At 39.6% G+C, this 21504-nt stretch overlaps 1 protein-coding gene across 1 annotated transcript; it reads left to right on the plus strand.

Moving 5' to 3' along the window:
• Window positions 1-9652: 9652 nt before the first annotated feature.
• NMI (N-myc and STAT interactor) lies at window positions 9653-19889 on the plus strand (the record flags this gene model as incomplete). The annotated part of the gene is made up of 11 exons (XM_082001160.1): window positions 9653-10078; window positions 10670-10732; window positions 11365-11415; window positions 12964-13041; window positions 13342-13500; window positions 14962-15069; window positions 16696-16858; window positions 17788-17894; window positions 18012-18204; window positions 18853-18959; window positions 19701-19889. The coding sequence occupies 11 exons, from the start codon at window positions 9653-9655 to the stop codon at window positions 19887-19889; spliced, it is 1644 nt and encodes a 547-aa protein (XP_081857286.1).
• Between the last annotated feature and the right edge of the window lie 1615 nt (window positions 19890-21504).

Consider the following 21504-nt stretch of genomic DNA (forward strand, 5'->3'; position numbering starts at 1 on the left):
TAGATGAATATGGTGATAACATACTCAGTGGATTAGTCTCAGCAGTCATTGCTCAAGATGTCCCTTTATGCCTGCAACACTCATTTCCTACCCAACTGCACATTCATTTTCTCTCCTCCCTCCTGCTGTCTGCTTCAGCTTCTGAGGAAATAAATTTTCTTCCTTTTCCTAATGCCATGGGTGACTCAGTATTTTACCAGCTTTTTTTGTGTTTTATTTTATTTTGTTTCATATGATCTATTAGATCTCTCTCACCCATTTTCTAACCTTCTGTGAAGAGCTGGGCTATGGATTTGCTCATATGCGTGGGCATAGTTCACATCCTGTGAGCTCAAGAGAAACAAGCTGGTGTCTCTGATCATCGCCTTATGTATGCAATACCATGATTACAGCATGCAGAATGGTGCTAACCGATATTCTTGGCATTGTGTCATAATCCTGGAAATGCCCAGTTGCACAAGTTGGCTGGAAGCGGTGTTATAATGGTATGGATTATTCCTACTGCTTCTGAAATGACAACGTTTGGAGTCTTTCTTCTAGCTGGTCACTGACAATTGCCATCAGCATCTTCATTAATGGAGTGACCTGCTAGCAGTCTAGATGTCTCTAAAAGAGACAATCCTCAGCTTTTGCAGTCTGACGTACAATACTAGTGAGTAAGTTATTTGCTGTGGATAACATCACACTTTCCTCTTCTAATCATTCTGTGTTTTATATATTTATTTTTCACTCGTGGCTGTGAGCCACTGTCTCCTTCCCAGATCATTTTGATGTACATATGTTTTTATGGTTTTTTTTGGTATTCTCCTTGCTTTACTTCCTTTCTTAAGGTATATTTTCTTTGTCATCTTTCTTATTATGAAAGAAAACGGACTATCCTATCCCATAGTAACATTCCTCCATTAAGTTATTTTTGCATGATTGTGGTCTCAACCTCCTCCTCTTTATGTGTTTATGAAAGTGTCCTTTTGCTTTGTTCACATACTTGGCAGACTGTGACTTAGCAAATTTTATTTTTATAGTATTGATTTGTCCTTGTTTTTCATGCTCTGACTGTGCTTCTCTTACTCTGCCAGCCCCCAGTTTTGGGCCATCTAGCATGCTATTAGAATACCTCACTCCTAAATAACGATTCAAATAGGCAAAGCAATCTGTTTCAGGAGAGATTAATTCAATTGTACAAATGCGTCTATTGAACTATATTCCTTTTAAACCAGCATCATATACAATGTGTCAATAAATGGATAAAAATAACCCAGCTAATTGCAGTTAAGCATTCTTAGTCATTCTGAGGCTTCAGCAGCATTATAGCTGCTGTTGTGTTTCCCTGTCATTTACAATAGAATTAATTTATATTCATTTTATATTTATCTTGCTAAGAAAGAACCAACAGTAAGTATTACTACCTACCGCTCCAGGCACTGTAGAAAAAAAATCAAAATGAGACTATAAATGGAAAATTAGAATTTCCTGCCACTAGAAAACAAAAAGTTAGAAGGGAATTCTTGCAGATCTAATGAACAAATAAGTCAGAAAGATTTCTTTTCTCAGTGTGAGGAGTCTTTAAGCAGTACTACAGAAAGTGCCTTACTGACATATGAATTTCTGCACTTAAAGATGTATATACATGAGCATATAGTTTTAGAAAAACTTTGCACCATCACAAACCCCGTGCAGCTGATTCAAGTGACAAAACTGTGATCTGCATCTGGGCCAAAAGCAAGATGTAACTTCAGTCTATAATTCAATATCTTTAAGTATACAAATTCAGCCTGCAGGAAAAAAAAATCAAAGGTGCTCCTTGATAGCATTGCCCCAATGGATTACTCAAATGAAAATTAGGCTAATTTCTGGTTGTTGCTTTGTTACTCAAACTTTCCTCATTTTTTTCATATATGTGCTTCCATACAGGTGGAATATGTGTGGGTTTTGATACCCAGTTGTTTGCAGAACTGCTCTGGGCATCTTCTAGGAATCCCAGCCCAACTTCAGCAGAATATTTTAAAAGCTATAGAGCAGCCAGTGTAAGTAGAAGGACTTCTGGCTTTTATTCCAGAAATTGTATGCTCTGTCCTCTCCAAATATTAACAGCTGCATCAAATAAAAATATCAATATCCTAAATTTAGAGCACTGTAATGAAGCTGTAGATCTGAATGAATCATCTTTCCCCAAAAGCCAGGATGACACAAATCTTACGGAAACTTTACTGGATATTGAATACCCTATGCTTTGATGCAAGACTGTTATTGCCTGCACATTCATACTGGGAAAGGTAATTGCTGAGAAACATTTGTACAGGAATCCAAGAAATAAACTCCATGAATTTTCTATTTGCTGGCCAAACAGAAAGAAGAAAAGATAGAAAGGAATAAAATTTTCTGTTATTTCAAAATAAAAAGTGATTTTTTAGTGAAACAGGGTAATTTTTGTTTTAGTATTTTGTTTGATTTAAAGTACTTAATTTTCATTTCAGGTTTAAAAAAAAATTTTTAAAATATGGCTATTTTCCAAAATGTCTGAAATGAAAAATCAAATGGCTTCATTCTGAAAGAGTTGAAACAAATATTTGAGCTCCTTCAATATATTCTCTTTTGTGCCACAACTGTTTTTTACCCAAATTTATTAACAGTTTTCTCCTCCCTAAAACTGTTAGTTTTCTGTGGTGAAATAACAAAAATACAAATTAATTCACCGTGTTCTAAGGCCGCCTTCAGATGTGAATAACATCACACTAGACATTTTTAATGTTGATTTAACATGTAACCATGATGACTTGTCAGATCTTAAAGAGAGTATCAGGGAATATAAGCCACATATTTAAGAGCTGGACACAGCAAAATACCTTCAGCCAGAATCAGTGGCATAAAAAATGGTTTACAAAAAAACCAAACTGCAAAAACTAAACAGAGCTCTTAGAGTTAGTAACACTTCATTTGGAAATAGGCTGGGATAACAGCTGTTGTGTCTTTATCTTCAAATGAGTGCTTCATGTGCATGAGCACAGGAAGAAATTGAAATACAAGTTCATACAAAACAATTAAACCTCAGGTTATTTTGAAAAAGGAAAAGGAAAAGGAGAAGGAGAAGGAGAAGGAAAAGGAAAAAAGAAAAGGGAAAGGGAAAAATGAAAAAGAAAAAAAAGAAAAAAGAAAAAGGAAAAAGGAAAAGGAAAAAGAAAAGGAAAAGCAAAAAGCAAAAGCAAAAGCAAAAGGAAAAGGAAAAGGAAAAGGAAAGGGAAAGGGAAAGGGAAAAAGGAAAAAGGAAAAAGGAAAAAGGAAAGAAAAAAGAAAAAGAAAAAATAAAAAAGAAAAAAAAGAAAAAGAAAAAAGAAAAAAGAAAAAGGTAAAAAGAAAAAGGTAAAAGGAAAAAGGAAAAGGAAAAGGAAAAGGAAAAGGAAAAGGAAAAGGAAAAAAGAAACTAACCCATTAAATCTTATATATATACATCCTAGAAGGCTTGTCTGTGGAAATATCTCTGTGGAGAAGGAAGTGGGATTTCCACAGAAGTATAAGAGAAAGCCATTAGTTAATCCTTGGCTTCACGTTGGGCCTTTCAATTAAAAAAGGGTAAAATTAATTACATGCGAATATCTGCAGGGAGTCTATTCAGCATTCTGCAACGTGGGCTCTGCCAAAAGACTTAAGGCTGGAGGCAGAATTTGGAAAGAGAAGCTACATTCTCTAAAAATGTGAGCTTTTCGTTTTTACTTACTTAACAATTTTCCCAGTTAGGTTAGGTTTGTTAAAGCTTACAGAAGATAACACTTGGAATATCAGTATATTATTTATTAAACCCTAAGGTTTGTCTGAATTGGAGATTGAGATGAACTGACCAAAACAGTGGTGTTAATAAACTAAACCTAATACATTCAATTCTTATTAACAGTTTTTTAGGCAAAATGACCTTCCTTCCATTTAGATTTCTGAGTTTTTCCAGTAATATGCCAAGGCCAAAACTGTATAATACTGGGATTGCATCACTTCCCAGAGATATCTTCTACATAAGAATTCCCATGTTTTCACTTACACGTGTTTACTTTTTAATTTATCTCAGCTGCACCATGGCTTTCTATTTAAGACAGGACCTTATGTGCTTTACACTCAGTAAGTGTTTCTTTCATGAAGCATGGTATGTATTAAATAATTTTTGGAGATTAAAAAAAGGGGGAACATCACAACCTCTTTCAAAAAGCATTTCCAGAGACTAAGGCACTTACTTAAACACTCCCCAAAAGATTATTTCGATAGAGTATTCTTTCAGAAATCCTGCTGACTACAAAGTTTGGCAAGAAACAGAAAATATCTTTTTTATATATATGGACAATTTCAGAATCTGTCATTCAGGCCAGACACAGACCAAAGGAAGACCCCCAGGGAGGTGGTGGAGTCACCTTCACTGAAAGTGTTCAAAAAACGTGTGGACGTGGCACTTTGGGACATGGTTTAGTGGGCATGGGGGTATTGGGTTGATGGCTAGACTTGATAATTTTAAAGGTCTTTTCCAACCCTAATGATGCTGTGATTCTGTGATTTTGCCCTCTGTTACAGTCCAGGCTGTGGCCAATGGTTAGCCTGGGACACACCTGGAATTTTCAGGGGCAATTTTTATTCCTAAGGAATAAAACCAATCCATTTCTATTCATTCATCAAATAAAATAAAAGCATAGACTAGCACTATTGACAGGCACATCTCCTCTACCCCCTCTCCTACTCTCCTTTCCCTCTCATTTACATCTTCTCTGTGTAAAATGGCCTGCACACTAGAATTTATTCTGCCTATATAAACCAATAATCCTCACTGAAACACTAACAACGTTATCTGAAAGAAGCATTTCATTAACATGCAGAGATTTATAGCCAAAGAACTGGAATGTGATTCAAGCCTAACAACGCGCATGTTAGATGATTTCTTCTTCATTGTTTGCTTTCTAGCGGTCCTGCTGGGACTATTTACTAAACCACTGCATTGCCTCATAGTACTGTGTTCTGGGACACACATCTTAGGGAAGCTGAAACATTCCCAAGTCTTGCTGGAGACATTTCAGAATCCTTCTTGTAAAGAATGTAGGTTGGTATAGAGTATTTATTTCATAATTCTGCTTGTGTTGGAAATGGACTTGTACATTTATAAGAAGCAGATACTTGACATCTAAAGGTGCTGGATGTTCATTGTCAGGTATATTTTTCTCTCTTCCCTTGCTAGAAAAAGGGACTGAAAAAAGGACTGTGTGTTGTGATGCTTAAAATGTAGGCCCCTTGAAACAAAACCTGGAGCCTCCTCTACGGCACTGAGGCACCCTATACCACATCAGACAATGAGGCTGTATTTTGATGAGTGCTTTAAGCCATATTTCGCTGGCAGCGCCACTAAAATAAGTTGCTATTCACCCCTGCTGAGCCTACTGACCCTGCTGCATGCCGCCCCCTCCTGGGACGGCATGCTGGTTTTTGACCACAGGATGAACTCGATTGGAGAAATGAGCCAGCTAAAACCAGCTTTGTTCAGGGTTAGTTTTTAAGCTGGTTCATTTCCCAGTCTAGATTGCCAGGTGGCTGCATGAACTCTCAAGATATGGGAGAAACATGGGAATGAAAGGGTAGATAGGACAGCTTCTTTAGAGTTGCCACCATCTGTGTGTTCTTGGTCTTTCTTTGACATCAAGGTTTCATGAACTATAGACTTTGGTATCTCAGCAGTGAGATCCAGACCTATCATCACGGTGATTTTCAATGCTGCTTAACAGTCTAAGCACTGCATAAGATATCACCTACAGTGACTAAGAATACAATTAATGTGCAGATTTGCTCCTCTCCAGGGCCTGGCATTGCACCAAGGACAGAAAGAAGACATTTCTGTTTGCCCAGGGTTTGTAGGGATTTTTTTACCCAATAACTGAGTAGGGATCACTAAAGATGGGAAGTGATGCAGCAATCATCATTCCCTTTAGGCAGGCTAACTGCTGGAGAAAGTGCAAAGGATTAGGATACCTGGGTTGACTGAAGAGAGGTCAAACCCATTTCTCCCAGTTGCTGGAACTGTGCTCTGACCACACGATACTGGTTGCTCTAGAACATGGGGTCTCTGTTCTCTCTTTTAGAATGTGTGAAAACTTCTCAAAGAAGGCAAAAAAAGAAGTGCTGATAAACAGGAATCATCATTTATTCAAGGTCAAGTTGGACGGGGCTCTGAGCAACCTGGTCTAGTTGAAGATGTCCCTGCTCACGGCAGGGGGCTTGGACTAGATGACCCAAACCATTCTATGATTCCATGATTCTATGATTGTACCCTGCTTATTAAAGAACGTATTTGTGTGATAATAAGTGGACAGAATACATGAGCAGGTCCTGAAAGAAGAACCTGAAATTGTATTTCCTTTTTTCCAGGCACTAACAGTCTACGAAAGCATGCACCATTTTCCAGAATCTGCAAATCTTGAGGGTAAGCAGGGAAGGCATCACTCTGCCTCTATTGGCCAGGTTTTGAAAGAAAGCACAAAATAAACTGGATAGCTGTGGAACATGATTCTGTCGGAGTATGAAAGTGCAATACCATTAGTATAGTGCCATCAGAACACCTCAGTGGTTGAATCTGGCTTTACGAAGCTAAAGCACTCGAACTGCCAACATTAAGATGCTACTAGACCTGTCTGGAGAAAGGCTCCTTTGCAGCTGGGGTACCTCAAGGATCAGATGGGCACTGAGCAGGGTTTTCATGATGACAGTTATGACCTAAGCACCTAAATTCCATGTACTTCCTTCTTTGGATCTGTTCTAACTTTAAAAGAATCAAAATACTCTCCCTGTGAAGGTAATGCCATGAGGTTCTTAACAGTTACTGTCCAGAAGCTGAGGTATGGTCAAATTGGTATGTTTTCATACCAATAAAAGGTAAGCTTATGGCTGTAAGCCTTCTTCCAGCTTAATCACAGTATTTCCTGCTGTAGATGAGTCCTAATGTCATGCTGCTAGAAAGGACATGGTTTTCTTTTGAAGTTTCCAGTTCAGATTTCTAGGCTCATCAAGAGTTTTTCAGATTCCCAATGAACAAATCTGGTATCAGTGCAGATTGCTCAGAGAAATCCTGAGAGTTTTAAACCTTCTTGTACTCTATGATATATTTTACTCCTTGATTTTCCCCTTTAGCTAGACTCTTCAGAGTTATGAAATCAATGCTTTTCCCTCTACTCTGATTCATATGTGGTTAAAACTATAAATTAAGACGACATAGAAATTGATTAACAGGTAACTCCAAGTCAACTCCATTTCAGTTACAGAACTTGGCTCAGTCCAGTATCTCCAATAAATTTCCTTTACCAAACAAGCACAAACACACTGTTCAGCTCAAATCCCAAAGCAGGCCATGTAAACAGACTGGCGTTGCTGCATTCCCTGGAGTTTAGAGAAATAAGGCTCTTCCAGATCAGCAATGACTTCCCAACATGACCACGGTTACTGGAGAACAGCCTGCCACTCTGACATTTAAATCTGAAATCTGATGTACTTAGGTCATAACAAAATCACCTCCTCCTCCCTGGCTACTCCAGCTAAACCTCTCCCTTTTACTCATCTCATTAGTAACCAACTTTGTGTTTATAAAGCAATAGTAAACATAGTTATCCATTGTCAAGGCAGAAAATAAAAAAAAAAAATTCTCAACTTCAGGGCCATAGTTTCATCCACTTATCTTAAAAACCAGATAAGGACATTTGAAACTGCCATAATAATTACCCCATGGGTAAAACTCTCACTGAATTCAGTGGCACAAAGTGATTGCTATCCCAGCAGGGTGCAATCCAAGATTCCCTTTGTATAGCCAATGAAAGCAAAAGTTCTGAAAACGTTAATCTGGCTGCTCTTGCGCAGGCCCCCTCAAGTGTGCACACAGAGCCCAACCAGTTTCACTGCAATGCATTGCTGCTATACAACTCCTCCTGCTTTTCTCTGAAAGTAGAAGTCCACATCTGCTAAGTGGCAAAGTCAGCTTCTACTCTTTCTCCAACTATTTGGCACACTTTGAATTTTTGAGGATTAATTTCTTTAACAGTCAGTGCTGACTGACTGCTAACCATACAAAATACTTCGGACAATGAGTACAAGTCTGTTTGCAATTTTGAGGGTAACGTTTAAAAGATTAGTCAGCTTAGTTTTAAAGGAAACCTGCAAGCAATATGCTTTCTTTTTTTCTTGGCCCAAGACATAGACATTGCCCAAATTTTGTTCATGACTGCAAAGCATCTATTATGTGTATCTAAACAGGTAGTTAGTCTTGAATTAAATCAGCTGTGTCCAACTGCTTGGCTACAATCTTGGACGCATTGTCTGCTCCTGAATCCAAGAGTTATTAGTGAAAGATGTCTGTGGTACTTTTCTTTCACACACCCATGCTTAAGCACACACACTTTGTACCTGCCACCTGACAGCTCCCATCACGAGAAGTCCAGTCTGTCCTAGCAACACAATCTGCACTGCAAAGTGAGTCACACCAGCTCTCTCAGGATCCATAAAATATTCTTTCCTTTATGAAGGAAAGGATCCTACATGAAGAAGGATCCTTCAGTAACCGAAGCCTTTCACCCTCCCCTTCAATGAGGAGCCAGTGCTTTCTCTTCCACAAACTGATCATCATGGAAATCAAAGCGTTTTTTTTCCCCAAAGCAGCTCTCCCTGAAATCTCTTTAGAAAATGAGTACCCACTGGCTAACGCAGCAAATGTTTGTAACCGTAAGTCATCTCACGACAGTCCACATTTCATGACTTCTCTAAGCTGACTTTGCATGCTAAAGCTCTCCTCCCTTCTTTCCCCGTGCTGGCAGTAGCAGTTGTGGTCACAGATCTGGGAACCGATCTGGCCAGAGGCAGGTCTTTTTGTGACGGGGGAATAGGGGATAGTTGTCAGATTAGTGCACCAGTCCAAAGAATGTGAAAAAAACTCAGAGAACTTAAACACTTACTGCAGAATGAAGTCGGCATTGCCTATAGCCTGCCCATCAATGACTTTGTTGCCCAATTCTATGTGTGTCTGCCATGGATCATTTTTACAAAACCGTATACTGAAGAGTTTATAAATCAGCCACACTCCTCTAGGGAGGATGAAGCCCTCTGCTTGATGGGAGATGGCAGCCACCCCCTGCCCCAGGGCCTCACCTCATCCCCCTGACCCAAGATGGCGGGCTCCCTCCAAGATGGTGGGCTGCTGCCACCCCAGGGAAGGACCGTGTGGCCACTGCCTGCTGCTTGGTTTTCCAGGGTTTTCCAGAAATTATTTTTTTTAATGTGGAGTCTCCCTTGGCAAAAGGTATTTCTGGCACTGAATTTTTTATGCATTTTGCCACAGCCTGGTGACCTATTCTTCATAATACAAACACATAATCCCAGAGAATGTGGTTTAAAACAAACAAACAAATAAATAAGACAAATTCGCCAGAATTAGCTTGAGGACGCCAAGTCTTAGTCACTTCATAGAGAAATCCAGAGGCCAAACCAGAAGCTTCCAGCCAAGTTAAGAGATGGGTGAAAAAGAAGTGAACGGGAAGGGAGATGATGGCCGACTTGAGGCCTTTGTGCCCTCCCTGAAAGCGCAGAATCGAGCGGCCTTTCCCAGCCCACCCCCTCCCCACTTCCCCCGGGATTTTCCCACTTTCTGCGGGACGCTATGTTGCGGGCGCTGCCCACAGGCTATTCACCGGGGATACCTCCAGGCGCCGCAGCCAAGGCCCGGCTACCTGAGGGGCGGTGGGACGCGCAGCCCTCCCGCCCCGCTCAGGCTCCTCCGGCGGCGGCGGCGAGCGCCTTGTCGCGGCGGGGAGGTTCGGCCGCGCTGCTCTCCGCTGAGGCGGCGGCGGAGGCCGGCGCCACGTTCCTCCGCGTGATTTCGAGCAAGAGGAGCGGCGTCGCCCGCGGGGAGCCGGGGCCGGGCTTTCCGCCGCCGCTCCCTCAGTGTGACAGGGCCGGGGTTGGGGGGGGTCGGCCAACTCCTCCTCCGCCAGCGGGAAAGCGAAAGCGAAAGCGGGCGGCCCCGGTGGCGGCCGGGCGGTGTCTCGGCCGGGAGCGGAGGGCTTGCGGGGAGCCCGGCTCCGAGGTGCGGACCGCGGGGGTGCGCAGGACCTGTCGCCGGGCGGGAAGTGCGCGTCGCAGCGCGGCCGGCAGCCTCCGCAGGGACCCGCGGCTTGCTGTGAGTTGTGTGAGACCCGGCTGGAGGCCTCCGCCCGGGGCGGCCGCCTGCCTCCCGCCCGGTGTCTGTCGATGCTCGCCCTCGCGGGGCAGCGAATCTCGGGCTATTCGAGGCGCTGGGGCTGGTGCGGCCGTCCCCGCGGCCCCGGGGTGGGAGCGGCCTCCCGGCACAGGAGAGGGTGGCAGGGACGCCCTCCCAGGCCTCACCCCGGGAGGTGCGGGGCTAGCGCGGGCTGTTGGGCTGGTGGAGCTTCGAGCGCGGCCGAGATGCGTTTTTGGTCCCCCGGACCACAGGAGAAAGCATGGCGGCATGGAAGAGACGGGCCTCTTAGCTGCCGGCCAGACTGTTGTGGAGAAGCCAAGCAATGATGTTTTTCAGTTACACTACTTTCACTTTCCTAAGTCAGGAATCGGTATGTCAGTCAGTAAATTTTGGTAACTTAACGCAAACCAGAAAGGGATTCCTGGATTCCTTAACCAAAGATGGCCTCAATTTCAGGCATCGTTGTTGAATGCAACAGGTACAGTAGTGTCGGGTAAAAACCAAGCTGAGAGTTTCCAGGTGAGAGCACCAGGAATGCCCAGCCGGGTCAGGGTGCCAGGCTGCCAGCTACCCAGGTCTTGACAGTTGTTAGATGACGCTGCTTAGAGAGTGTCTAACCCGTGGTGCAAAGCCCTTGCACTGCCCCAGCATCCGCAGGCTAGATTTGCCTAGCCTCTGTTTCTGGATCAGTGGCCCATGAACTTGTCTAAATTCCTTTTTATCTGCCTCCACAAAATGTTGTGGCAACCGATTCCAGATTTTGTATTATCTGCTGTGTAAAGGAAGTATTTTCATTTGTGTTAAACAGGTTTAAGGGTTATATCTCTTAAGCACAGAGCATACAGGATGTTAAGCATGTGTGTAACAGTACAAAGGTAGCGTAAAGGTAAGTACATACATTTCAAGACAGAAAAATTAAGTTATGCAATGCAGAATTCCTCACATACATCTCTGGCATTTATGCTTAGTAAGGAAGGAGGCTTCCGATATCCAATATGTATCACTTTTGCCTATAAAATGATACAACATTTACATTTAAAAATTCTTTTAGCTCAACACAGGTTCTGGTATTCCTTTCTGGTATTCTATTCTGCTGGGGAAAAAAGAAGTCAATACACACAATGTTGTAATGTTTTTTCCTGTTCCCTCAGGCTTCAATGGATTTAACAAGTCCTCCGCTATCTTTAAAAGATAATGGTTTTGTAAGTATTTCCTGATGTGCTGCCTGGAAAAAAATCTGTATTTGACAATAGTATCTCTGAATGAAGGTGTGTGCTAGGACAGTGCTTCTGAAACTGCTTGTCTCACCTTCTTCCATCCTTTAATACTTTGGACACTCCTTGTTCCTGCCTCCTGTTTCCATAGGGAGAGTCCCATTCCAATGTGTCTGCATTACAGATTCTGTTAGAATTTTCCTGTCCTACCTCGCTTGCTCATCTGTCCCTGTGGGGGTTTCTTAAGGGAATTTCCTTTTTCCTGGCACCTCCCTTGATTCAGTTCCTGCAGTGTGGCAAGTAGTTTGGATGGGACTTTCCCTGGGAATTCCTGCATTTCCTTGTTATTATTTTCTTTCTTTCATGTTGAAAACTATTGTCTTAGACTGTTTCTCAGTAAAAAACAGGCATCCTTTCTTATCAGCTTCCCACCGTGGCACGTGCATCCTGCTGCACTCAATCCCTTGAGCGAAGGAATTTTTTTTCTGGTTTTAAGTTATACACAGATGAGGATTTCCCTGTTGCTTAATAGGCATTTGAAACTGGACAAAGTAGTGGAAAAAATTATTTTCTATTTTATTGTTTCTAGGAAATACCCAGCATTACCAAGGGAATTGACCTTTTCCATGCCTAAGTTTCATGGTTCACATTCAAGTGTTATGTAATCTTAAATAAAAGGGAGGGATTGTCTCAACAGATCTCCCTGGATTTTTTTTTTTCTTTTCTGCAGAATATTGCAGCCATAGAAACAAAACAGAACAGAGAAGATTTTCTCTCTACTTGGGCTTTATCCAGTTGTAGTTTTCCCATGCTTGTGAACTTCTGCCCTGAAGTACTTAAATTCTGAAATGCTTCTTTTATCACCTTCCTCCTGTTTGATGTTACCTTTTATTGTCCAATCTCCCTGAGCTTGGAAGCATCCCCTTTTGAATTTTTTTCTCATTAGGCTTGTATATTCTTCATACATTCTCTTAGGGGAACTGCTGAGAAAGCATATAGATAAACATCAGTGGATTTGAGGGGCTTAGTTCCATGTGGAAGAACATACAGACAACTTGCTTTGATTATCTGTAATTCTGTGATTTATCAAAATATTAGCCCGTGAATATTTTCAGCTGGATAGTTAGCAAATAATGATTACTGTTCAGGATCCATCTGCTTTGATTTTTGTCCTGTCCAGCCATTAAAATAGTTCAGTGATTTGGCCTTAGTGTCTGAGTGCATTTTTTAAAAATTATGTGGTATACACTATCCTCTGGCATGCAGATTCTAGATTTAATTATGAAATACAATCGGTCTCTCAAAATGTTTGACTCACCACATATCTTGCCTGCATATTTGGAGAAAAACAGCAAACAGGCCCATGGGCAAAATACGTTGGAGTTTCATTAATGGACATACATGGAAAACTACCATGGCAAAATGCTCATCCAACTGCAGAGGGTTTATTTTTTTTTTATTTTGAATTGTTTGGTTTGTCTCAGTTATTGTCTAATGGAGGGGAAAACCTGTGTGTGCCTCTTCTTGTCTCTCCAGAATATGACAACCCCTGACCTTTTTGGCACATCAAAAGATGAGATGGAAAGACTTAAAGAAGAACTGGAGAAATGGAAGGCAAGTTCTATAAAGCACATAGAATCCTGGAAATTAGCTGAAAGATACTTGGAAGACCTTTAGTCCATCCTTCTAAAACCAAATCACCTCTCCCCCAATTACAACATATTTGTCTAACTTGTTCTCTATTCTTCAGTGGTACGTGCTTGTGTTGATCTCAGTGGTAACTACACTTGTAAGTCTAAGAAAAATATTTATCCAAAGTGTTAAAAATAAATAAATATAAAGGTTTTACTGAAGGTTTTGTTTGTTCCCATGGAAGAAAAAATATTTTAAAATCTTTTTCTTTTTACTATCCAGGAAAGAGTTGAAAAACTTGAGAAAGCAAAAGCTGACCTTCTTCTCTGTAAATTAAGTGCTGATGGAGAGTGTGTTAAAGCAGAGGAGGAGCTGATAAAGCTAAAGGACTTTCAAGAGAAACAACATAAGGACATTATTATGTCTAGGGACACCCATGAGGTATGGAGAAGGCTTACTTAGTATTTGGGGAGTTGTGAAGCAGGTATTGATTAGAGAAAATAAGAGTAACACTTCCGTTTCAGTTTAAACAGCTTTACAGGTTTGCAGACTGTATGACTAGAATGTTCTACACATAGTTTTTCAGTGGCAGATTAAGAACCAGTGCAATATAGTAAGTCTTATGGCAATGTTGGAAGAGTGAAGGCAAAACTGAGATCTGTCTTGTATAGAAGACGAAGACTGACAAAACCAGTCTTCCTCTTCCAAGATTCTCCACAAACAGATGAGTCTCAGTTTCGTGTGATGCAGATAAAATTGAATTGGTTTATTCCACTGCTTTGTCAACTCCCAGCCAGTCTTATAGGATGTCACAGCACCTAAGGGATTAGCATTTCTTCAGTGACAACGAGCTGGGCAAGAGCCAGAATCTGTCTGAAGAGGGCTGTTCTTTCTAGAACTAATTGGTTCATTTCCTCAATGTGCCATATGCAGTCATTGGTACAGTAATAGGAGAAGTTTCCATAGGTTGTCAAGAAAGTGGTTTCAGTGAAGTTTGGTTTGGCCTGTAAATCACTGATGAGAAATTATGGCTTCAGTATTACAAGCTATTAAAATATAATTAATAGGTTAAGTACATTCAGGTTGGCATGAGATTTTCTGAAAGTTGGTTTTGGTTCTCCAATCGTACATGTTTGGACTTTACAGCCAGAAGAGATCATTATCATCATCTGGCTTTTGTTTTACATTATCTTCACCTGATGGGAACTGGTCTAAATGTCTCGAGTAGTTAATGACTTTAAAGGAGCCATCTTCTAATTGTATATGACTGGCGCTGACTACATCTGCTGTGTTTCTTTCTCATTCAGTTGTGTTCCTTTCTCATTCTGTTGTGTTCCCTGTCCAGGAAGTACTGGATTTAGTTACATGGGCTTTATGCCCATTTAGAATTCATTGGTGTGGAGGAAGTATGTAGCAGAAAGGAGGTTGAAGAGGTGTTCCCTCTTCCTTGCTGAAGAAGTATAAAGAGGGAAGAGTAGCAGTGTGTCAGAAACTGTCCTCACGTGGCAAACTTCTCAGAAAAGGGAATAACAGTTACTAAGATCACCCATGGTACAAAGAATAAAATGTTTGTGTGTTGACATAGGCTCTGACCTTGCATGTATAAGGAACAGACATGAACTATGGAAAGCGCTGTGCAATTTATGGTATGCTGTATGTGTTTGGAAACACTAATACCTCTTTTTAAAAATGCTCTTACTGTAATTTACTTTGACTGAAACTGCTCCTTGGTGAGTGAATTTACTTTGCAGATAGTTAAAGCTATGCAAAAAATGTATCATGCATGGCTGTCATGTAGACTAATTAAGAGTTAAAACTATTTCTAATGTGTACAGATTTTGCCAAAATATATTTTTGTCTTCTATGTGTTTAATTTTGCATTTAATACTTTTTGGGCTGTAGAGAGAACTCTATGTACTAAACCAAGAAAACGCTGAGCTGAAGAGAGAGGTTGAAAAGCTCAAAGAAGACCTTGCAAAATGTAGTTCGGTGCTTTCACAGGATGGTCAGGTAAAGTTTGAAACATTTTGCAATTTTTCTTTCAGAAGGGCACATTTTTATTTTGTCAGTTCCAGACCATTGGAGCCAATTGTTCAGCATTTGAACCTCTACTCATTTCAATGTAAAATACAGCTTCAAGTTTCATTTTCGTATTTTACCTGGCAAGATAATGTGAAGCAGGCTAAGGATATGGAAACAAATCCAGGTATGTGAGATATTAAAAACATGAGAGGAATGAAGACAAGCAGAAAGCTATTAAATGGAAGACACTGGAATAAAAAATATACATGGCATTAGTAATTTTCAAGTACTCTCATATTATATTTCTTGTCCAAGGGGATGAAAGAAAGGGGGTAAGTCCATTATATGGCAAATGCAGCATTTATTTTAGCCTATATTGAGCTTGACTTGATTATAGTCTCTCTCATGTTACTCGAAATCAGAAATAACTCAATTTGCAGCCCGATAAATATTAGTGATAATAAATAGATTTAAACTTGGGATCCAAAATGTCTTTTAGTGAAACTGCTATGGGTTCTGAGGTGTTCAGGAATTGAAAATTTTCTTGTGGAAATTTCAGCTTTTGAAAACCTGTTTTCATTCTGAATTGGAACAAAACCAAGTATTTTTGGGAATTTACAGGAAGATGAAAACTGTGATCATTTTTTGTTTATACAGAGACTGAAACTCTATCCAAGTGTTACCTTGTTTAACGTTAACATGTTGCAATGTTAGCTTTAGCTTTCTAAATTACATATCTAAGTTCAGGAGATGTCAGTTAAGTGCAGCCTCCTAAATTTCCCATAGAGTCATTGGAGAGGGCAAGGCTCCAGGGGCCTACACCCCATGTCTGAATTATCTTTGGGAAAAGTGACTCTCTTTCCGTTGGCAGTAGAGGGAATGGAAAGAAAGCAGGCTTGTAGATAAGATGCTAGCGTTGAAGATAAGTGGCAGGAATGCTTTAATTACTCTGGTTATTTTATCTCAACACAAACAGTATTTTTCTTCTACACAGGGTTTTATTTTGAAATAGTTATGTAAAGGGGAAAAAAAGAGTTACCTGAAACTCCCTTAAGTCTATCAAAGCAGCCTTTCCTAACCCACATTTTCATGAACAGTTTTCTGTTTATCCTAGTTATAAAATACCCGGATATTCTTACGTCTTTTACCAAGATGGCAAAATACAAGGCGGTTTATTAGCAGACTTCCCATTGCTGTAGAGCAGTGATGCAATTATGCAAAGATAAATAACAACACAAATGACTCTGATACTTGCATTTTGCAAATTTTAGATCCCAAAAGTATTCTACTTCTGCAGGTGGAAATCCCTGTGGACTTCAATTGAATTTTTACTATGTAAGGTCAAGTTTAAGTTCAAAGTTAATCAAAAGGGAAAAAAGTCCCAACAACAATCTCATTGACAAAAATCCCAGGAATAGACAAGTACAACTAGTCAGTTTAGTTAGAAGAGTTACACCTGTTTTAACAGCCATGAATTCAATCTGCTTGACTGTTAAACTTTAAAAAAACCCAAAATATATGTAGCACTTCAAGGAAAGACTACTGTTCATTTTTTTGGTTCTGCAATAAATTACAGAAATTATTTTTTTCCCTATCTTGATTCTAAAATATTAGATTAAAAAAAAGGTAGCGGAAATGAAAATGAAGTTCACTTGCATGGAAGACATGAAGGATGATTATCCAGATATGAATACTCACTGTGTTTTTCGTGTAACTACAAAAATCCCATTCAGACTGAATCAAAATGAGGCACTGCTTACTTTTGAAGACGAAGAAGGTATGAGGCATATTTTAAGTATAAATTAATGTCTCTGGTATATTTCATTGCCAAAGGGAAAAAATTTACATAAACATTTGGGGAAAAAAAATCAACAACAGCCAAAGAAAGAATACATGGAGAACGTTTCACTGTTATGATACCAATCAATAGAAAAAAATTCTTGCAAGCACTCTGCATGTTTTTGTTGGATTACCAGATTTCTGCTCTCAGCTAATAAAAACAATACTTGTTGTTTGAAATTGGGACTATTTCCACCTCACAGAGTATTGTCAAGCATGATTCAAAATGTTTTGTCAGCAGAATTTGATTATTTTCTTTACTCTGGGCAGTACCTTGTTCTGCCAGCAGTTATGTTGGTTAAGTGTGCACATCAGATGATGGGTTTATCTGAGATGACAGAGGGATGGTGCAGTCTGTAACTTGCCTGCTTCCCACTGGGATGTTTGCTGTTTGGACAGCCTGGTGCCTGCCTGCAAGGAGCCTGCAGGCACTCTGGCTGGGCCTGCTTGGTGTATAACTGTTACACAAGTACATTGCACATCCAAAGCTAGTGTAGTCCGATTCATTTCTTACAGCTAAAATCTAACATTACTAATAGGCGTTCTCTGCACCTGGTAGTGATGTGGTTTTCATCGAAGGATATTTTAAATGATGTATGAGAAGTCTAGTATTACTACTTGATACATCTTTTGACAGCATAAAGATTCTACTATTCTATACTGTTCTAAAGATAGTAGCCTATAGCCAGTGAGATTTTATGGAAATAGACATGCCTGAAGACACGGACAGTGGGATCAGGTTGCCTGTTACTTATTTCTCCTTTATTGGTGCAAAAGGAGATTTTGCTTAAGAGACTGGGGAGTAGTTTTGGTTCTGTAGTGATTAAACAAGGCTTTTCATATCTGAAAACTTGTGATTTTCCTTAGTTGCCCAGCGACTGATAAAAATGGGTAACCATACTGTGAACCTGGACAACAAAATAGCAGATGTGAGAGTGAAGCCTTTTACACTTGAAATGGGAATCAAATTTGAGGTAATCAACTGAAAATGAAACTATAAAGATACAAACATGCAGTACTTAAAAAGCTTTAGGTTCTTTTTTTATGTGTGTTTTTCATCACCAAGTGCACAAAAAAAATTATTTTTTTAGCTCCATATCACTATTTCTGGAAAGAAGATCAACATTTCAGAAGTCCCTGAGCTATCCATTCCTGAAGACTGGATGAGAGACAAATTAGAGCTGAATTTCTACAAAACTGAACAGGGAGGAGGAGGAGAAGTAGAAAATGTGAAATATGACAAGCAGTCTAGAACAGCTGTTATTACGTTCCTCAGACCTGGAGGTATAGTATGTAATATTTTGTTAGCTAGCTGTACAGGCCATATTGTCCATTCCATTCCATTCCACTCCACTCCATATTATTCTGTGTTAACTTAACCACTGAATGTAGCAAATTCTTCCCACGGAGAGTTAAGTAGATCAGGAAAAGATGTAGGTTAACCCACACATCTGTAAATAAAGCAGTATGTCATCATATTCCTTTTTGATCAAACATGACCTGATACGCAGTTTGTAAGCTTTATGTCTTTGACAAAAGCCTATTTTTTTCTTTGCATTGCTATGCACTTCTATTGCAAAAAGAAAATTAGGAAAATGTATTTGATTTTAGCTCTTGTTTCATGAGAATGAAGTTAGACAGGCATTCAGATTGCCCAACTGTATGAACTCTATGAAGATCAGTGGAGTCACATCCATTTAGAGCAGCTGCTTTAGATTTATTTCAGAGGCTTTTTTGGGTATTTAATGATTTTGCTTTTTTGGAAATGCCAAATAACATTTTTTCAAAATGCATATGAAGAATCTGCAAGTGTGCTATCATATATTAGTTTCTAAATCCATATAAGAAAGACTAGTCTGTTCTTTAATGTGCTTACAAAATGCATTTTAGATTATATTACTCTTTCTCCTCTTTTCTCATTCTCCATTACAGCAGCTAACAGCTTTGTGAGATGTACTAAATATCCTTTCTTTGTAAATGGAAGGTGCTATAGGCTTTCTGTGTCCCCAAACACCGCCGTACACTTGGAAAAATTTCAGGTAAAAGAATCTAGCCTGGGCTAACCCTTAAATAGAACAGATATGTGGGAAATAGGAGATGGCAGAATTTTCAGTTTTAAGGGCTGCAGAAGCTTTTGTGTCACGCACTTTGTGAAACTTAATAGCAAGTGTGAGACTGCAATACGCTGCTCTGTGGATAATCTCATGTTTTGCAGTGTGAAAGCCATAATTTATTTTAAAAGGCTGTGCATGTCTTTCCTTGATCGAATTATATCATTACTTACCATAATGTCTGTGCTAGACAGGAGGCAGATACTGAATTATTTGTGAAGTAGGTTAATAGTAGACACAACAACGTTTTTGCAAGTCACAAAGCACTGTCATATTCATCCCTAATGAGAGGCCTTGTTGACAGTCTCAGCAAAGACCCTTGTTCTATGAAACATTTGCTCATCCATTTTTTTCATTCATTCAACCCAAATAGTGATTTTTCCTGTAACACTACTCTGCTTGCTCATCATATTGTCACTAAAATTTTACTTTGTAGGAATAGATTGTAATCAAGTCAGTGTTGTGTATATAATCAGGCCTTTATAATTAAAGCATTGACTAGAGCGTGTGCGTTCATGAGATACAGCAACATTCTTTGCAGGTGTGTATCATGTATGGGCATGGGTTTTTATGCTGTCTAGAGTCATGGGACATCCCCAAATCCAGTGTGTGTGCGTGTACATGCAACAGCTGATGTGTAATACAAGTTTATTTTTCTTTCCTCAATAGCTCTATTGTGGGATTTCTAAGAAGACCATTCTGCTGAAAGGAATTCAAGAGACAGAAGATGACGAGGAAAGTGTACAGGACATGATTGAAATTCATTTTCAAAAGCCTAGTAATAGGGGTGGGGAAATAGAGAAAATCAAGTATGTTTCAAAAGGAGTAACATGGGTTTGTTTTGAGGAGGATATTTAGAATGCCGTACAGAAAATTGTACGTTGAACTCATGAAATGTTGAGGTTTTGCTTCATCAGAGGCATAGGTAGTTATGCAGACATTGTACTTTAATGTTCTGAAATTTGTACTTGAAAAAGAGGAACTACTGCTCTTTCTGATTTGTGTAACACCACAGACTTTGTATAGAAATGCAGTAAAACTCGCTGCTTGTTCCAGAGGTTCCTGATTGAATCACAGAATCATTAAGGTTGGAAAAGACCTTTAAGATCATTAAAAAGCCTTTACCAGCACTTGAAAAAATCTAAGATTGCTGTCTGCAAATTTTCAGATTTTGTATCTTGCACATTTTAGATAGGTCACATACACCAAAGCAAGATAAATCTGTACCTTCTTACATTTTGGTTACAAAAGCTGTATGTAATCCCAACCAAAAGCGCCTTCACAGACCTGCTTTTTTCAAGTGCCAGTGTCAGAAGGTAGCTCTGACAGAACTCCAGCCCTGCTGAGGTTGCTGTGTGCAAATCATGCAAATGCCCGAAAGCAATTATCCTGTAATTTTATAAAATCTGCATTACCAAATTAGTGATAAAATTAAAATAGAAAAAGGGAAAGGGAGAGTGCAAAAATATCACAGATTTACTCAAGAAATTGTCCTTTATAAGAAATGCCATAGTAATACTGCTTTTAGCTGTTGAAACACTGTTACCTCTGCTAGGATCTGATGCAAATTCTGCTGAGCTTCTGATAAATTAATAGCCTGGTTTATTGTTTGGTTTTAATATTTATTTCTACAATTACATTTTTCCTCATTTTTGTTTATGATTTTGCTTACTTGAAAATACTACAGTTAAGAATTGAGACGATTCTTTGTTTAAAACAGATTGCTTTGGAAGAAGGCCGGGGAAAACAGTCTGATGGCAAACGCTGAGGTGTCTGTTTTGGCCAGGCTGCTGGCTCTGGGAGGGTATGTAGAGAGGGGCTCATTGGAAAAAGTCATACAGAGTTTAGGGCAAATTAATTTTTCAGCATGTAAAGTCCCCCTTTTGTTTCCAGTTTGTCCTTCCAGTTCTCATTCTAGAAGATCTTTGAAATAAAATGGAAGTGCAAAGTCAGAGAAGGATTGATTTTCTAAGGAGGAATGTTTTCCCTTCTCTGCTGTGGTCGTTTTTATTTGCTACCCTTGGGGGCTGAAATAGTTTGGCAACAATAATCTGAACGTCAAAGTAGCATGGGTCTAACATTGAAAGTAACTTATTTTCGTAGTAGCTGACATTTTAGTATGCAGAAAAAGGACAATGTACCAAGCTAGTGCAAGAGCAGCACTACAAATATACCTCAGGTATCATTATTCTAGGAAAATTGTTAATAGGTGATAGATAAGATTGAATATTGGAAACTAAAAGGCTGCTAGCACCACAGCTGGTTTTGAATTTACTGTTGGGTGAGATAGATGTGGCTGTAGCACCTCTTGCTGTATAGTGCATGCAAAGGCATGGATTAATTACCTGACAATTATGAAATTATTTGTAAAAAAAAGTAGTAGTACTGGAGTGATTGCGTAGTTTTGCCTGTAACAGTCCTAAAATGTTGCAAAGATCAGATGCCTTAAAAAGAAAGGGGGGGGGACGACCTG

The sequence above is a fragment of the Phaethon aethereus genome, assembly GCF_964289735.1.
Source record: "Phaethon aethereus genome assembly, chromosome: 6".
Taxonomy (NCBI): Eukaryota; Metazoa; Chordata; class Aves; order Phaethontiformes; family Phaethontidae; genus Phaethon; species Phaethon aethereus.